The 19274-nt window shown below is 30.4% G+C and overlaps 1 protein-coding gene across 3 annotated transcripts in view; it reads left to right on the top strand.

Annotated features, from left to right (window-relative positions):
• LOC145317192 (uncharacterized) overlaps window positions 1–19274 on the top strand; it is a 64364-nt gene that overhangs the window by 434 nt on the left and 44656 nt on the right. For 2 of the 3 annotated variants that reach the window (XM_080158176.1, XM_080158157.1), the window contains exons 1-4: window positions 13324–13404; window positions 14899–14983; window positions 17209–17264; window positions 17767–17848. In XM_080158176.1, the coding sequence (XP_080014302.1) occupies window positions 13403–13404; window positions 14899–14983; window positions 17209–17264; window positions 17767–17848 (225 nt within the window). In that variant the 5' untranslated portion in view covers window positions 13324–13402. Of the gene's footprint in view, window positions 1–13323; window positions 13405–14898; window positions 14984–17208; window positions 17265–17766; window positions 17849–19274 lie in introns of those variants that run through there. The other variant, XM_080158166.1, reaches the window with a different exon arrangement.

The raw sequence follows: 19274 nt of genomic DNA, 5'->3' as shown, positions 1-19274 counted from the left end.
CTATCAAACACTAAAGTTTTTTTTTTCAAGGTTGTAAATCTATACCTAACCTTATTTATATTCTAAGATTATGTTATATATCTAAATAAAATTATTTTTTAGTAACATATAACTTTTGAGGTACTATAAATATTTATAATAAATCGGACCTTAACAAAATTTTTACTGAAATATTGTTTAGATTGTTTATTCTAAGAATACTATATACCTATTTGCTATACCTAGAGGTTATGTAAATAGATATGATATATATATATATATATGCACAGGGAGAGTAAAATCAATTTTCTATAACCTTTGATGTTGAATTGACTTTAAATATGAAGTAAATAAATTTATCCCCATATATATTTTGTATACTTATTGAAAATGATATTGTCCTAAAAAAATAATTATAAAATCACAAAAAATGCTTTATTAATCATTGAAAAGGAAAATCTGTATGATATTTTAACATTTATAATTACATTGAATTGTAAATCGATAGAATATAATACATAAATTGAAATTTACAATAATCACCCAACTTCCCATTGTAATAAAACCTTTGTTATAAATAGAAATTGAATCATCTATTTATGTTTCTATGTTCTATTCAAACTTACATGTTTTTAATGACACTTTAGTTAGTTTTAATTTAAAGGTTTTTTTTCTCAGTTTTATAAAATAAAACTTGTATCTTTCTTGAAAAGGCAATAATAGACATCTTAAAAATATTTATTTTGCCTCTAAATTTTAAGCTATAAAAGTTCAAAAATTTCTTTAATGAGACCTATAATTGTCCAGAAAAATTAAAGTAATTATACTTTATGTTGGAAAGTTTGAATTGTTAATGCAATGAGTAATAGCTACACAGTAAGATTATAAAAAAGCTTTTTTCTGTCTCGATTTTGATTTTGGTTTTTGTGCACATCACTAGACGGTCAACCAGTTTGAGAGTTTTGAACCCATTATTGGATACTTTCTAAATTAAAGCTTTGTTAGTGTTGTCTTAATTAATTTAATTTACTCTGTATATAGTTAAAACAAGAATGACAACATCCATAAGTAGCGAAGCTCAAAATTATGATTGTATATCAGGAAAAAAATACTATAAAGCAGTGTTATATAATAAATATTAATATTGGTAAAATAGGGAAATCATCACACCTTTAAAATCACGCAACCTTATAATCATGAAAACTTAAAAATCTAGGAATTGATCTAGCACCGCAATTAATATACAAATCTTAATGAAACTTTATGGAAATATGTAGAACATGAGCATACTCAATATCTGATAATTTCAACCGTAAATCCTGAATAGGAATTGAGAAAACCATGAAAACCTAAAAAATCTAGGAATCGTTCTAGCACCCCACTTAATAAAAAAATATTAATAAAACTTGGTGGAAATATGTTGAATATAAAATTAATTAATCCCTTAAATTTCAGCCCTTTATCTTGAAAAGGAGTTGAGAAAATCACGAAAACGTAGAAATCTAGGAATTGATCTAACACCCCAAATAACAAACAGACGGACAAAACAATGTATATATTAGATGGGCATATATAGTGGGAATCTTCACTAAAAATTTCAGCTGTCTATCTTGAATAGGAGCCGAGAAAATCACGTTTCCCCCAATTCATTAATTACGGACAGACGAACGGGCGGACATTGTGAATTATAGAGTAGCTTCGCTACTAACAATACAATGAGTTTAATTTAACAAGCTCTATCAAATTTAATATTTTATTAAATAAAATTTGAAATTTCTACACCTGTAGAAAGTAAAATATAATTAAAATCTTGCTCCAAAAATATTTATTTTAAATTATGTGTATTTACATTTTTTGATGGGGAGGTAAAAATATCCTTTTATTTTTTAAAATAACATGTGGGAAAGGGATGGAGTTATTATAACGTAATAAATTTTTGGTTTGTCACAATCAACGGCTGAGATAAATTTAGAGGGTGTTTGATTGAGAAAATGGTGCAAGAGGAGCGGAGTGTAGTACCTACATGTTGAGAGCAGGGAGTAGTAACTACATGTTGGGAGCCTAGAGTAGTACCTACATGTTGAGAGCAGGAAGTAGAAACTACATGTTGAGAGCAGGGAGTAGTAACTACATGTTAAGAGCCTAGAGTAGTATCTACATGTTGAGAGCAGGGAGTAGTAACTACATGTTGAGAGCAGTGAGTAGTACCCATGTAGCCCATTGTCCCCTCCCTCCCTGGATATTGATAGAGCTATATTATAAAATACTCATGTTGCATGTTGCAGTTGTTTACTCAGCTGGGCCCAGGAAGGGAACTTTGATGATAAACAAAAATACCCCTCATTAGATTACAATTTAAGTTTAAAATGTCTAGACACTTAACTTTATTGTGTTTTAAATTGTCACATAATCTTTAAGCAACGATCACAGAGTTGATAAATACATTTTATACCCAAATTTTTTAAGCTAATATAATTTACAGTCCAATGTCCACTCCCTCCGTGACTCTGCTAGTTCAATAAGCTTAGTACTCAGATTTCATACATTTTCAACCCCCTCCCCCCCATAAAATGCGGTTAAAATTATATCGATCCAAAGAAAGTTATAAAGACATCCTGTTACTTTTTTTTACAAGAAATACTGGCTAACTTCAAGCGTAGTTTGTAGTACCTTTAGAATTAAAAACAAAACCATATGTTTAAAACTATGTTAATACTACAACTCCCTGTCTAAGTTATGATCAAAATGTTGAGGGTTGGTCAGGGATCTTAAGGGATAAGACAATGGACAATAAATAATATCCCAAGGACCTCCAAGGGGGGGGGGGTAAAAGGTTTTTTTTTGATTTTTAATATTAAATGCGCTGTTAACTCTATATTTGTTTGTCTGACTTTATATTCACTGAGCTTTGCTTTTAAGGGTGTTATCATACTTGTTTAGTTACATTCAGAGCGGAAGCAAAGCTACTCCATTTTAAACATTTTGATTTTTTGAATTTTTAGTTACAAAGCTACTCTGTAATATGTTATTTGACAAGGATGACAACATACATAAAAGCAAAGCTCCAAAACGAACATTAACACATTTAGAGTTGCAAATAACAACTTTTTTTCTTTAATTTTGATTGGTTGGTTTATTAAGCATGAAATGCTGCCAAAATGAAAATAAAAAAACAAGCAAAATTAGAAATAAGAACTAAGCTTAACTATCTTGATAATCTTGCTACGAGCTTGCGTGATGATAGAAAAAAAATCTATTCACCAAACCTTATTATTCCAAGTCATAAAATCCTGATGAGGCCATAAAACCTTATTCGTTTGATAATATTTTCCAGAACTTTTATGATTTTCTGACCATGTTTGACCGTAAAGATATGTGAACATATGTAGTATCTTACAAATACATCCCAAATCTAGCATAAGTTGACCCATTCTATCCGTATGAAAATATCAACAAATGTGCGAAGTCTCAATTTCCTGTCGTTCGAATATATTGGGGAAAATGTATATTTTTAGGGTTATTTTAGTATTTTGAAAATATTGAAAACAGTAACATTTCTCTACGAAATCACCCATCGTTAAAGATTTTGAGTATATTTTGAAAAATACTATAAACTAAAACTATGATTGGCCGGGAGTAGTACCTACATGTTGAGAGCAGGGAGTAGTACCTACATGTTGGGAGCCTAGAGTAGTACCTACATGTTGAGAGCGGGGAGTAGTACCTACATGTTGAGAGCAGGGAGTAGTAACTACATGTTGAGAGCAGGGAGTAGTAACTACATGTTAGGAGCCTAGAGTAGTATCTACATGTTGAGAGCAGGGAGTAGTAACTACATGTTGAGAGCAGTGAGTAGTACCTACATGTTGAGAGCCGGGAGTAGTACCTACATGTTGAGAGCAGGGAGTAGTACCTACATGTTGGGAGCCTAGAGTATTACCTACATGTTGAGAGCGGGGAGTAGTACCTACATGTTGAGAGCAGGGAGTAGTAACTAGATGTTGGAAGCCTAGAGTAGTGACTACATGTTGAGAGCAGGGAGTAGTACCTACATGTTTGGATCCAATAGTAATATCTACATGTTGGGAGCCTAGAGTAGTACCTACATGTTGAGAGCGGGGAGTAGTACCTACATGTTGAGAGCAGGGAGTAGTAACTAGATGTTGGAAGCCTAGAGTAGTATCTACATGTTAAGAGCAAGGAGGAGTGACTACATGTTGAGAGCAGGGAGTAGTACCTACATGTTGGGAGCCTAGAGTAGTACCTACATGTTGAGAGCGGGGAGTAGTACCTACATGTTGAGAGCAGGGAGTAGTAACTAGATGTTAGGAGCCTAGAGTAGTATCTACATGTTGAGAGCAGGGAGTAGTAACTACATGTTGAGAGCAGTGAGTAGTACCTACATGTTGAGAGCCGGAAGTAGTACCTACATGTTGAGAGCAGGGTATAGTACCTACATGTTGGTAGCCTAGAGTAGTACCTACATGTTGAGAGCGGGGAGTAGTACCTACATGTTGAGAGCAGGGAGTAGTAACTAGATGTTGGAAGCCTAGAGTAGTGACTGCATGTTGAGAGCAGGGAGTATTACCTATATGTATGGATCCAATAGTAGTATCTACATGTTGGGAGCCAAGAGTAGTAACTACATGTTGAGAGCAGGGAGTAGTACCTACATGTTGGGATCGGGGAGTAGTACCTACATGATGGGAGTGGAGAGTAGTACCTACATGGTGGTAGTGGGGAGTAGTTCCTACATATTGCAGTGGGGAGTTTTACCTACATGTCAGGAGCCTAGAGTATTATCTACATGTTGAGATCGGGGAGTAGTACCATCATGTTGGCAGCAGAGAGTAGTACCTACATGTTGTAAGCGGGAAGTAGTACTTACACGTGGGAGTGGGGAGTAGTACCTACATATTGACAGTGGGGAGTAGTACCTACATGTTGACAGTGGGGAGTAGTACCTACATGTTGACAGTGGGGAGTTGTACCTACATATTGACAGTGGGGAGTAGTACCTACATGTTGACAGTGGGGAGTAGTACCTACATATTGACAGTGGGGAGTAGTACCTACATATTGACAGTGGGGAGTAGTACCTACATATTGACAGTGGGGAGTAGTACCTACATATTGACAGTGGGGTAGTACCTACATGTTGACAGTGGGGAGCAGTACCTACATATTGACAGTGGGGAGTAGTACCTACATATTGACAGCGGGGAGTAGTACCTACATATTGACAGTGGGGAGTAGTACCTACATGTTGACAGTGGGGTAGTACCTACATATTGACAGTGGGGAGTAGTTCCTACATATTGACAGTGGGGAGTAGTACCTACATATTGACAGTGGGGAGTAGTACCTATATATTGACAGTGGGGAGTAGTACCTACATATTGACAGTGGGGAGTAGTACCTGCATGTTGACAGTGGGGAGTAGTACCTACATATTGACAGTGGGGAGTAGTACCTACATATTGACAGTGGGGAGTAGTACCTACATATTGACAGTGGGGAGTAGTACCTACATGTTGACAGTGGGGAGTAGTACCTACATATTGACAGTGGGGAGTAGTACCTACATGTTGACAGTGGGGTAGTACCTACATGATGTAAGTGGAGAGTAGTATCTACATATTGACAATGGGGAGAAGTACCCACATGCTTTAAACTATTTTGGACAACTGACTATATTTCTTGAAACTTCGCAGATAATGTGCGTCTTTGATTTAGCAATTGTTCAAATTTTAAACTTCTTTTGCTTAGTTGAAGATGGAAAATTTTATTAAGTATTTTTTCTGTCTTACAGCAATAAAACTCTATCTATAAAACCTTCTAATTATTACCTAAGTATTGAGTGCCCTGTTAAATAACGAACGAAACAACAAAGAAACTTGAAGAAAATCACTGCTTTGCAAAGAGTGTTGCACAGTACACAAAGCAAAAATGTTGGATGACAGGTCAATACTTGATTTATAGCAGGTATATAGGGATAGTTGATATAAAAGTTTGGTTGATGACAGGTCAACATTTTCAGGGATATTGAAGTAGGTAATTATACAACTAAACTAAATATAACTATTATTTTTGAATGGCTAACATGAATATTTTGTTTGTTCCATTTATCCCTGAATATTTGTGGATGATTTCAGGTTTATTTGACTCAAACTGGAACCCGCCTCTCCCTCTCTGCAATTTCAATGCATAAAAAAGTGTGAACTATGATAGCAATATTGTAAACCTGGCCGAATAATCTATAAATTTAGTAAGAATTATATAAATTTTATAGTAGTCAAGCTACTCTATAATTCACTTTGTCTGTCCTCCCGTCCTTTATACAAAAGCTGTGGGGGAAATGTAATTTTCTCGGTTGTTATTTAAGACAGCCGAAATTTTCACTTATGATTTCCATGACTTGTGCACATCTAATCTTACATTGTTTTTTCCTGTCTGTCTTTCATTTATTCTTCAAAATACAAAAATGCCCATTTTTAAAAAGATCAGATGATAAATTTTGATTTATAAAACTTCCTTTTTAATTTTGCTATCCAAGATTTGCTATGGATGTTGTCATCCTTGTTTCCATTTTAATGATAACTTAGTACCTTACATGACTATTTGATAATATTATATTTCTCATTAGATAAAAGGCATATAAAAATGTCTGTATTATTTATATGTAAAACCAACATACTTAAATGTTAAATGAACCCATTCACTTTTCCATTTCAGCAACCAATGAATCTCTCTGTTTATATTAGCACTTGGTAAATATAAATTATTTACATATTCATTGAACAACTATATTAAGACAGTTCATACAAATATTAAGCAGCTATGAAAACGTACAACATTCATTTTCATATTGTAGGTTTAAGATCTAAAATCCACTCAAGTAAATACAGGCTCACTCATGTTATCCTTTGTAAAATGCAGTTCAATATCTAATTTCAATACAAACTTTCTTACTATTTAGGTATTTCTATTCAAATACAATTTTCTTTTAGTTTTACTTTCGGTATTACTTCCAGATGACTACTACCTATAAATAAAAATTCAGTTCAATAAAAAAAAACTACTACAAGCTTAAAGGGCGAATATAGTTTCAATATGATATGAGCTTATATGAAAGGTGCCATTACATACTTTTAAAATATCTATGTTAAATTTAAAAAATCAAAAAAATCCTTAAGTAGATTTTGCAATTTTTGCTTTTACTTCAACATATGATAAATGAGAAAGTCAACAAAATCGTTTATTTTACCCCTTTACAAGACTTTTTTTGACTAGTTTTCTTAAGTTTAATTGATTATTACATTGGCATGCATCTTAATTGATAATTAAAGTGTTTATTTTTTTTATATTATATACTATTTTATTGATTTTTTAAAAAGCATTAAATAATTTGCGTCAATTTGCGTCCGGAGTAATTACTAGGGTAAATAATACGTTTTAAAGTTTTTTTTTCTGTATAAAGATCAATGATTAATTCTTGCTGATATAATTACCCTAGTACGCATTTTTCAACACACACACACAAACGCACCGATCGCCAGATTTTCTCCAGAAAAAAATATAAGAAAAAAAACACTATTCACCTATTATTTTTGTCCTCTTTAAATTAATTATAACAATTACCATATAATTTTCATACTACATGAAATAAAATTTCTCCTGTAAAGGTTTTTTTTTAAAAATAAAATTCATATACTTTACACTTTGTTGGGGAATATTGTCAAGGAAGAAAAAATCCACAATACAAAAAAATAGATTGATAACTGGTTTCCACTTTTATTACGACTATCATTTAACGAAAGCTTTTTAATTCAACCTTAAACCGAAGCCTTGTGTGATGCTAGGGTGTTTGGAGTTCTTAGGGAACCACACTTATTACATAAATTTATCCTGAGAATGTTCAGGTTTTAAGCTATAACAGACTTATACATTTGGATATGTCAATATCTTAAAGTTACTTATAATCTATGGAATTGCACGTTTTTTTTGAGCCCATATTATATTCAACCTATATTCGCCCTTTAAAGTGATCGCGAAGCTAATTTTTCAAATTGCATTTTTATTTACTTTTTCTTATGTTTTAAGTAATTTTCATTGAATAATGCCTTAAAAATTCCATAAAGGTAGAAATAAATTAATTAAGAATGCCGAGATCCACTTCTCACAAAAATACCACAACAATCTGTGCACTTATAAGACTAAGGAAAAATCACCCTTTTCTTTGCTTACACATAAAAACAACGAAATTTATACTACAAAAATTTTGTTGTACTACACCTCTTTTGAAATAAATGTTCAAACTTGGTTTACAATTAAATATAAAACCTGCGTTAATTTCGTAAAATCAGTTACCAATTATTGATATATCTATGCAGGTACACTAACATATGAAAAATTGTTGAAATCTTCAGAAAATACATGATTTAAGAATAAAATTGGGCAAAAAGAATAAACAAATATCATTTGCCATACATATCTAGCAAAAAAATTAGCAGTCTTTCTAAAGGTTTTCCATAAACAAAAGCAATCTTTTTTTTCTCCCAATTATCGGAAAAGAGTCAAATTTTTCTAAATACCTGCCTAAATTTAAACCCTAGATATCCAAATTTAGTTTTTTATTTAATTTTTTTTAAAGCCTTAAATTCATATTCCTACAATCAATATACATAAGTTTCAACTAAACATTATTTAAATGAAAAATCCATATAAAATAAACATTCAGGGCCCATTATTTTAAGTAGTTGTCTGTTTCATTCAACAGAGTTGGGGATTTAAAACAAAAAGGTCGTCAATTAAATAAAATCTGGATAATATATAAGTTGATTTTAATTAATTTTTATCCAGTAATATCACTGTTTCATTCACACAGAGTTGGGTCTTTGAAACAAAAAGGTTGTTTATCATTGAAAATCTTGATAACATAGATCATACTTTTCAAGGACGTCCAAGCATTTTTATTGGGGGGGGGGGGGGAAGAATTAAAAATTACAATTTCTGAGATGCCTACAGCATCACAAAGTTCATTTTGGGGGGAGAAATCTTTATGTCATAGAGTTGGTGACGTCTAAGCTTTTTTATTTTAAGGGGGGGTAAAAATTAAAAATTTTGGGGATGCCTACCCCTTTATCCTCCACCCCCTAGGACGTCCCTGGTGATATTATGTAAAATCTCGACAACTTGGTTAAACAAGTTTATTAATTTATTGATTTATAATCATACAGATTTTGTTTATAAACCCAACTTATAGCCGTTTGTATTTCCCTCTTTCTTTCTTCGTCCCCTCTCTTACCTGTCATTGTACAAATGGTACCAACAAATTTTGTTAAGTTGAAATATAGAAACCAAACATTTTTGAATATTGTAAAAGTTGCAGTCCCTTCAGTGTATTTTAAGTTATAAGTTTGGACCAATATAGGACAATTTCAATAACTATAATAAGTAAATAATTGTATTCCCATAACTGAAAAGACATGTTATTTTATGAACTGACTTGATTTAATATCTCAGGAACCATCTTTACGTAATTTTGTTTAGCATTAAAATAAAGCCTTGCTTTAATTATTGTACATCCATATACAACAGATTTATATATAAATTTATTAAAAGAATAGAATTTGTGTGCTCTTTGTCCTATTCCATGTTTTGAAGAATAAACTTTAATACAATCAAGTTCTGTGGTGTCCGTACTCTGTCTGTGTGTATGTGTGTGTGTGTTTAATTCAACCTGTCTGTACTCAAAAAATGCCTATCTTAGAAAACACTTACAGCAAAACCTTTAATTAATTTACATTTTAAAGTTTGTTTCTTTTAAATATCTTCTATAAATTTTAGTTAATTAATTAAATATAATCTAAGCAAGAATTTTACCCCAAAATAAAATAAAACCTTAATATCTGTAAAAACTTTCTCAATTGATAATAAAACTTTAAAATCCCCCAATTATGTGGGGGCCTATTCGTATTTTTAGCTCTGCAGTATGATTCCAAAAGAGAGTACAAACACACAGACAAACATCCTGTTACTTTATTAGTAACAGGATGTTTGTGTGTCTGTATATTTGTGCCAAAGGATCTCGCTGCAATCAGGTTCTTCTTAACATGGTAGATTCTCATAGGTCCCGGAAAGATTCGTAACTATTTTGGGGGAGGGTACCACCACCTTCCTAAGAGAAATCACAAGAAAACAAAAAAATTATGTTTCTTGATTTAACAAAGAGCATTCAATGAAATATAAATGTCAAACGCAACATAGACATATTTTAAATATAAAAAAAACTTTTAAAGTACCATTAGAGGCCTCTGGGGGCGTAGCCACTAGTTAGAGCTAAAAAGCTTGGACTTTATCTTAACAATTTTTAATAAATGAATGTGTCTTTATACAAAATGAATATAATTAAGTCATATTAATGATATCAAAATATATTCTTATTAATATATTGATTGCTAAATATAAAACAATGCTTTGCTTTTTAAAATGTCTTTAGAAAAGCATTTTCTGAGATAAGCATTTTTTGAGATAAGCGTTAATTAAGATGATACATTATTGATGGTCCCGAGAATAGCTTAATTTTATAGTTTCAATTATAATATTATCAATTGCCTGTATGTATCCTGTTCAATGGTTTATATTACATTTTATCATACATATACAAAGCAATTAACTGATTTTAAATGTTTTTTAACGTCACATATCTAAAGCCATGTAGATATGTAGAATTAGATATTCATATAAATTTTTAAATAAAGGAAAAAATGAAAATCCAGGAACCATTATCAGTGATATTCATTACCATATATGGCTTTATTTCTGTGACCATCGGAGGAAAATTTTAAATCTATCCGTAGATAACAATTTCAACATTTTTTGGTTAGTTTAATACGGTATGTAACAAAAGCTTTTATTTTACTATAAATTTGCAAGTAAACTTCAACTAAAAGATTGTTATTTGTCGATTTTGATAGGTTTTTAGATATGTATAATAAAACACAAAATACAACGATGTTTTCAAGGGAATAAATTCGTTTTTTTAAAGTTTGATTTATTTTTAAATGGGAAGTATTTAAGACTTAATTCTCAAAAAAGTAATCTTAAAAAACAATAATCAGTGACATATATCAACTTAATTCCAGCTTCGTGAACACTTTAAAATGCTTTTAAAGCATGTAATTTTCAGCACTAAATTAGTGTTGACGAAAACTGAAAACATGAAAACTATGACACAATCACCCAATGAATCAGCTTTGTCAGTCAATGTTGAATTCAACTCTTATAAAATAATTTTATATTTTTAAATTTAGTAAGAAACTGTTCACCAACCAATATACAATTCAGTGCTATGATTCTGTTTCAAAGTTAACTTTTCTATAGTTGTGTAGCCTTTTTATATTCTTTTTACCGTTAATTCAAGAAAGCTAAAGCAGTTTTAATATACATAAAAATGATAGTATAAGACAGTTCTATCAATATCACGTTTTTCCACTAATTAATAATCTAAAATTATTTGTATTACATTGATTACCTCTAAAACGGTAAAACATTTTCTGCTTGTCTGTCCGTCCTGATAAGTATGTACTTTAGCGTTGATACAATAATCTTGTCAATTGGTCTTGATCCATTATTAAAATAATAAACTAATTAGAAACATGGATGACAACATTCATAAAAGTGAAGCTCTAAAACGGTAGGACCGACGAAAAGTAACTCTTGCAGAGTGTGAGAACTGAATATGCAAAATGTAAATATAAAAGTTTTGACAAAATTATACATAAAATTGTTGCTAAACTTCTTAAATACAGCATACTATTTAAGGACATACTTTCATTTTTTGGACTTGATTATAAAGATGCTTCGCTTATAATATTGAACCTTGTTGTAATAGGAATCAGAACTCTTAAAATCAGATAAATTGGATTATTATATAACATAAAAATTTGTTGTTACAAAAGTTAAAATCAACATGATTAAAATGGACGTACGGACATTGTGGTAACAGATATAATATAGAGTTGCTACGCTTTCTAAATCGTACCTAACTACTACAGGAAAAAGCATGCAAAGTTTGAAATCGATAGGACAATTCTAACATGCCTAAATTAACGAAAAATAACCGTTACGGACCGACCCTAATTATAAAAAGGTTCGCTTTTAAAAACATTTTAAAAACTGTGAATTATTTTTTATTTAATAATCGCATAGCCAAGGTAGAAAATAAGAATTTATTGATTAATTTATGTCATTGGTAAGTGGGTTAAATTAAGCAATAAAGCAATACTATTGTTGAATTAAAAAACCACCCTGTATATGAAAGACAAAGTGATTAGTCAACCTTAATGTTTTTAACCTAATTGTAATTTTGTATGCGTTAACTACTGGGAATTCCTATTTTCCATTTACTTTTTAAAATATCAAAGAGAGTATGTATACAAAGTTTAAAAATATTTTTAATTGTCACTTTACTATTATTTGTTACTTGTGCATGGCAGTACCCCTATAGGCCTCGAAGGCACCGCAACTTAAAATTTTGTTTTAAGAAAAGTTAAAGTATTTTCGATACAATCAGACATGTTTACTTTCACTCTTTTATCAAAGGATAATTGGGCAAGTAATAATGAATCTATTTTAGCCAAAGTACAACTAAAGTAAAGGTATCGGCTAAATGTCATAATTGAGATTGACTCTAGTCTTTGCAAAACTTGACTTCTGTTAAAAATAACCCTTAAATTCGAAGAATATTTTGAGAAAAAAATGAACGTAAAAATATTGTATAGTACAAGTTTAGAATAAATAAGTATTGGTTATCTGAAGATGTCCAATATTATCTTTACTATCAGTATAATTCATTTCTTGGAAAAGTTGAATCACGTAAAAATATTGCTGGTATCCAATCTTTCCCAACAAATATGAACTAATGGTTGCTAGTCTGAAATTACGAAGTTGTCTCGTCGTTGTAAATATAAATGCGTTTTTACTTAAGCTATGGCCCCTCTGTTCAAGTTCTTGGCTGTGGGTCAACCGTAATATATATGTACATATGTTTTATATATGTACTTAAGCTATGGCCCCTCTGTTCAAGTTCTTGGCTGTGGGTCAACCGTAATATATATGTACATATGTTTTATATATGTACTTAAGCTATGGCCCCTCTGTTCAAGTTCTTGGCTGTGGGTCAACCGTAATATATATGAACATATGTTTTATATATGTACTGAAGAATTAACACATTACAATTTCTATTTTCTGTTATTAATATAGTTCCTTTCTTATGATAAAATTGTCCTTATAACATGAAATCTAATACATACAATAATTATTTTTTGTAAGTGATAAATTATGAATTAGAATAAAAGCTGGGAACTTTCTTACAATGTATTAATATCAAAGAAAAATTAGATTAAATGATAATATCATGTAAGTTATTAATCGATTTCTTTTCCTAAATATTTTATGATTTAACTTAATAAATGTTTTTTTTTATTAAAGAAGTTTAGGTAAACTGATTTATAATATATCAACCATATTCATCGTTTAATGGTTATACAGAATATATGAATGGATTGTTAAAAATACATTAAGGAGATAGTTGCACGAAGTGCATTTAACGAGTTGGGGATACTTGTAGAAATGAACCTTAATATACTTTTATAGGATTTGATATACAAATTGTTTAGCTTTGAAGATATTTGAAATATATTTAAACTTTTACTAGGTAGTTTTAGAGTTACGTCCAAAATTGTCTAATTTGTGTAGCTATAAGTCTTGCTATTTCTAAAACTACGTGGTAGAAAATTGAGATACTTTCAAATATATGCTCTAAAAAGATAGTGTTACGGACTCGATCTGGACAAGCCCGATTTTTCAAATATGACGCATCATACGTCTAGCTATAGAGGCCTGGCCGGGAATGGGATGAATGACAAAAAAGGTGATTGTCAAATTTTTATTGAAACTCATAAAATCGGTTAACAACCCTAAAAAAAATATACATAATTAGTACATTTAAAACATTATAAATAAGATATTAATAACTTATTCATAATAAAAAAAAATATTGGCGTTATGACCGATTGGCCCTTTTTTAAATTTCTTGGAATTAAATCAAAATCCTTAGGTATTTATCAAATAAAACTGAAAACAAAATCATTTCCAATACAGATAGTTTAAACCATTATGTGAATCACTAAATTCAAGTTCAAATGCATTTCGTGCAACTACCCCTTTGTAATTTAATTTAATTTCCAGGGAAATAGCGATAGGACATTGGAATTAAATTCATTCTTCTTGTTTATGGACTGTGTCTACTTGAACTAATGCAACTTTTCTTATTCTGGAATGTTCTTAAGATTATGATTATTGGTGTGCAAAGACAAAAACTCAACTATTGATACTATTTAATAAATCATTCTAATAAGCCAAATTGTTAAACCCCCGTAATTTTTAAATTATTATTGTGAAAAATGTTGTTTTTTTTTATAGTCACACGTAATATGATCAATTATCAATTATATGATCAGCATTATACGAGTAAGCTAACCTAATGTATGGAATTTTTTCCTTTGTGTCCTTACTTTATTCTGTTTTTCCAAATAAAATCTAGTATGTCCTAGCTAATTTGTTGAAATTTTTCTAAATAATTCTGGTTTTAAAGACTATTGAGCTAAAACTATAAATTGAATCCCTATATCTATGATAATATAATATTTACAATTAAAACCAAACAACAAACTTGGGTTGTCTAACTTTATAAAAATGAGATATTTTAAAATACATTTCGGCTTTAACGCAATCCCTGTAAAGTAAAGGACATAAAATATTTTAGTTTTACTTCCATCAAAAGGTTTTTAACCTTCTACCGAATAAATTACTGCACAATTGGTAAACCATTATAATATGTTTTTTTTATAGGTTAGATTGTGTGCTAGGAACCAGCATGCAACTCTATTACCCTCCAACCCTGCACAATCACCGACCACAACCACTTCAAAAACAGGTATATAATGTGTACAGGTTGCATTATTCATGTAGCACACTAAGTTAAAAAAAAAGGATTTAATAGATGTTCTTTAGTATTAATAGATGTTCTTTAGTAATCTTTCAAAAAATCGACCATCTACCTATAACAGGGGAAGGGGTGTAATGTAATAATGATATAAAAAAACAGAATAACATTATAAACTTTATGAGCAGCTTTGCTACAGTAAAAAGTCTTTTGTATTTCGATTGTTAAGTTTTCAATATAATTTGAAGTGACAAGAGAATAGAAAAGTTTTCAATTTTCCTAAGTTTACTTATAAAGTCTGAGAAATTCAAAATTAAATTGAAAACAAATTTAATGATTATAAATTTTCGTATTTCTCTCTGATGATGATGTTGATAAAAACATAAGTTTGAAATTAATCAAAAAGTTTGTTTACTAAAGTATTCATTTGAGAATAATTTTGTGCCAAGTTTGTAAGTTTGAATAATTTGTGCTAACTTTCTTATTCTTCATAATGCAGCACAACTAGGGGCAAAGATAAAAATTCTAAAAATATTAAGGCAGGACTGCACACAAAGGATATAATTACAGAGTTTAACAGAGGTAGTCTATATGCGTCTGCTCTGCTGGGTGGAAGGATATGGTACACTCCCTGTTGAAATTTATCAGGACGTTCATATTCTTTTTATCTCTTTATGTGGTTGTGTGCAGGAGGGGAGTGGGGGGGGGGGGTGTGAAGTTCTGGAATGAAGGGTAATTCTACAAAGCGATAAGGTTTTTTCTCGCCCACTAAGTAATTTTAAGGGTAAAGATCAATTTGTCTACATACTTTCTGTTCTCCAAATATTTATACCTAGCCTAACAAAAAAATAGCAGAACAACATTATTTTCGCAAACTTTTATCTTAGAGATTACTTTTTGTTCAGCAAAATTTCTCTACACTTTTGTTTTAAGACAGTGGTGTATATCTCATATGGATCGTTTTATTCTATAGGTAGAGAACAAATAATTGATAAAATTTGTTAGTTTTTTTTCTAAAGTTTTATCCTTTGATAAAGTTTATTATTATATATTATTACCTCATACCTAAGAAAAATATTATCCTTGTTATTTTAATAATAAAAACAGCAACAGAAACTTTTATACATTTTTTATTCCAGCTTTACAAAGCTTTATAATAGTTAATCCGAATTCCCATTGTTTATAGCACAAAATTTACAAAGTTGTAATTTCAAAATTTTGTGTAAAACTGGACAATTTTAGTTTTAATGTCTGTGTATGCTTTTATTGGCTGGTTTACAAATATGCTAAAAAACTAGAAAAATTTGAGCTGACACACCATTTAATTGATATTATTCACTATAATTACAATTATAAACATTTATTTAAGTGGCAATGTTTTAATCTAATACATATCATTAGATAATGACCAAGATCTAATGTTTAATTTTAGTGAGGAAAACTTAGTTTTTAAATCAATCAATCAAAGCTAAGAAAATCATGTTGAGAAAAGTTGTTGGGTTTCTGTAAAAATTAAACACTTTGCAGAAGTCAAAGTGACGGAATTATGTATGTAATATACGTTATTTATTGGCTTGAAACAAAGACAATGTAAGACAAAGATTTGAATTAGCATGTACTGTCAATAAGTTTTGCAGAAATGTATGAATCCATTATAATTATGTTTGGGCCCCGTTGGACCAATAAAAGGAAGTCTCTACAGTTCTGTGAGGTCACCATAATACAAAATAAATCTGGGCAGGCAAACATATAACTGTTATGTGATAATATAAGCATATAATGCCTCTGGATACAATCTAAAATGTTGCATTTGAATGCATGCAATCAAACAAGTCAACTTTTAGTTTAAACCAACAAGAATATTTAGGTTCATCACTTACTGTGACAAAGATAAGAAGTTGGTTCTTACGCACCATCAAATATTTTTATACAATTCCTTCTTAAAATTTTAAAAATTGTTCGAGAAATACATAATGGTTATAGCATAATACATTTATGAAATTATTTTAAATTTGTTTTCAAAAAATATTTCAAGGGCACAAATTTGTAAATCTGCCTCAAAATTTTACAATGAATTAATTTGGCTTCTATAATTTTGCTGTTGGTTTTCTATAAAACTCACTTTGCTGCCAGTTTGAACATCTTTTCTTCATATTTTGATGAATTGTATTACATTATTTGATTCCCGTCAAATTAATGTTCTCATCCTCATTTAGATTGTGGCTAGAAAAACGAACAGAACCTCCTTAACCAAGAACAAGCTTTCCTTCAGGTAACAATAAATCATTCCATTTAAATTGCGAATTGATTCAAAACACAACTTGTAGACAGTTGTTTTTTTCGTCCACTGACCAAATATTTAAAGATATTATACTTATAAAACAATAAAGTTTAAGTTTGTGTACGGTCAAATTATTTTAAAACTTAATGCAAGACCAAAAACTCGATTTGAATCAAACATGAAAATTAAAATGACGTGTTCTTAAAAAAATACTTTTTGATGACAATTAATTTTCCTTATTCTTTGTATGGTGTATGGTATGAAGTGCAACAATAGAATCTAGTCGGAAAACACGATGGTCTTTTTATTAACTTTAAAACTAGTTATTAGCTACCAAGCCGTCTGTAGCACACCAATACAACACACTCAGCAAGGTCTTTATAATAAGTAAGACATAGTACAGTACAGATGTTCCACCATACGAAGAGTTAGAATTTTGTAAGAAATAAAACTTTATTTCCGACTTGATCCAAATAATGTAAAATATATTTAGGCCTGATACAAAATCAGATCTTATCTCTCTGGATTATCCTTTACATCCTCTTGTGGAAGCAAATAAATTTCCAGATAGACAGGTACACACTAAGTACATTTAGTATACAGGAAGAAAAAGTTCAAATATATAAATATTTACTTTTAAAAATTAACTAGAATCTTTTTAAAAATGTTATAATCATAATATCTCTAATCAATTGGCTCGTTATTTTTAGGGAAGCCTCGTTTTGGGGCTAAAAAAAGGAAGCAGCTTATAGTGGCTAATAAAAATTTAAGTCATACAATACAAATGACAAATAATAGGCTAGTATACATTTTACCGTCGGTAAATCACAATGCACACATTCCCCTTTCATTGGTTATTTGTATTGTATTACTTTATAATTACTAGGCACTATAAGCTGCTTCAAAAGAGAGTAAGTAGTTATCTAAATTTACTAACACAGTTAGGGAGTTGAATCCATTTTTATAGAAGCAGAAATATAATCTATGATTACGGTTTTGACCCTCTAATAACGTAATCTACCATTCCACTTTCCCCTCTCTTGGTGATGATATCATCAACGCCGATATGATTTTTGTAATCTACCATTCCAATTTTGTCTCTCTTAGTGATAATATCATCAATGCCGATACGATTTTTGAAATGTACCATTCCAATAACTAGAAAATACCATTACTATTATGTCGATTTAGATAAGGAAATCAATTTTTATAAATACGCTGATATGTAAACATAAATGTACCATTCCAGTTTCGCCTCTATTGAAAGTGGAATGGTACATTTCAAAAATCGTATCGGTTTTGATGATATCATCACCAAGAGAGGGGAAAGTGGAATGGTAGATTACGTTTTTTAGAGGGTCAAAACCGTAATCATAGATTATATTTATGCTTCTATAAAAATAAATTTAACTCCCTAACTGTAACATGTTCCTAAATATTTTTAATTAATTTAAAAATAATCCATTTTGGATTTACTTTATTAGTTTCAAAATACATCTGCCAATTCCTGAAAAGTCATCTTGATTTTATTAATATGTGATCAAAGTACTAAATTTATACTTATTGAGTAACATAATCTTTTTAAAGAAATTATAAATGTAAAACGTGAGTTCAGCAAATTTGTTTTCTTCTATTTCAAAGAAAATGTAAATTTTATACTTAATGCTAGTAGACCAGCTTCTAGAGTTCTTTAGGGGCACTTGAGATGGTAAAGGGGTTTAATTCAACCCCTATTTTTATTTCGGTTTAGGGAAGGGGGTAATTTTTTTTAAATTGCGATATTTGTTGTGAGGGTGATGGCACCCTCCCCCAAAATAGTTATAAACCTATGAAAAGGTACATTTTTAACAAGAACTATCATCGGTTCAGCGGTTAGCGAGATCCTTCAGTACACACACACAAACACAGATCCTATTACTTTTATTTAGGGATTTAAATCAGGGAGTAAGGGAGGGGACAATGGGCAATTAATTCAATATAAGAGTTATCAAAGAAAGAGCA

The sequence above is a fragment of the Acartia tonsa genome, chromosome 1 (genome assembly GCF_053477335.1).
Source record: "Acartia tonsa isolate MP-2025a chromosome 1, ASM5347733v1, whole genome shotgun sequence".
Taxonomy (NCBI): Eukaryota; Metazoa; Arthropoda; class Copepoda; order Calanoida; family Acartiidae; genus Acartia; species Acartia tonsa.
Note: the sequence above shows the minus strand (reverse complement) of the source record. Positions and strands in the feature narration are given on the sequence as shown.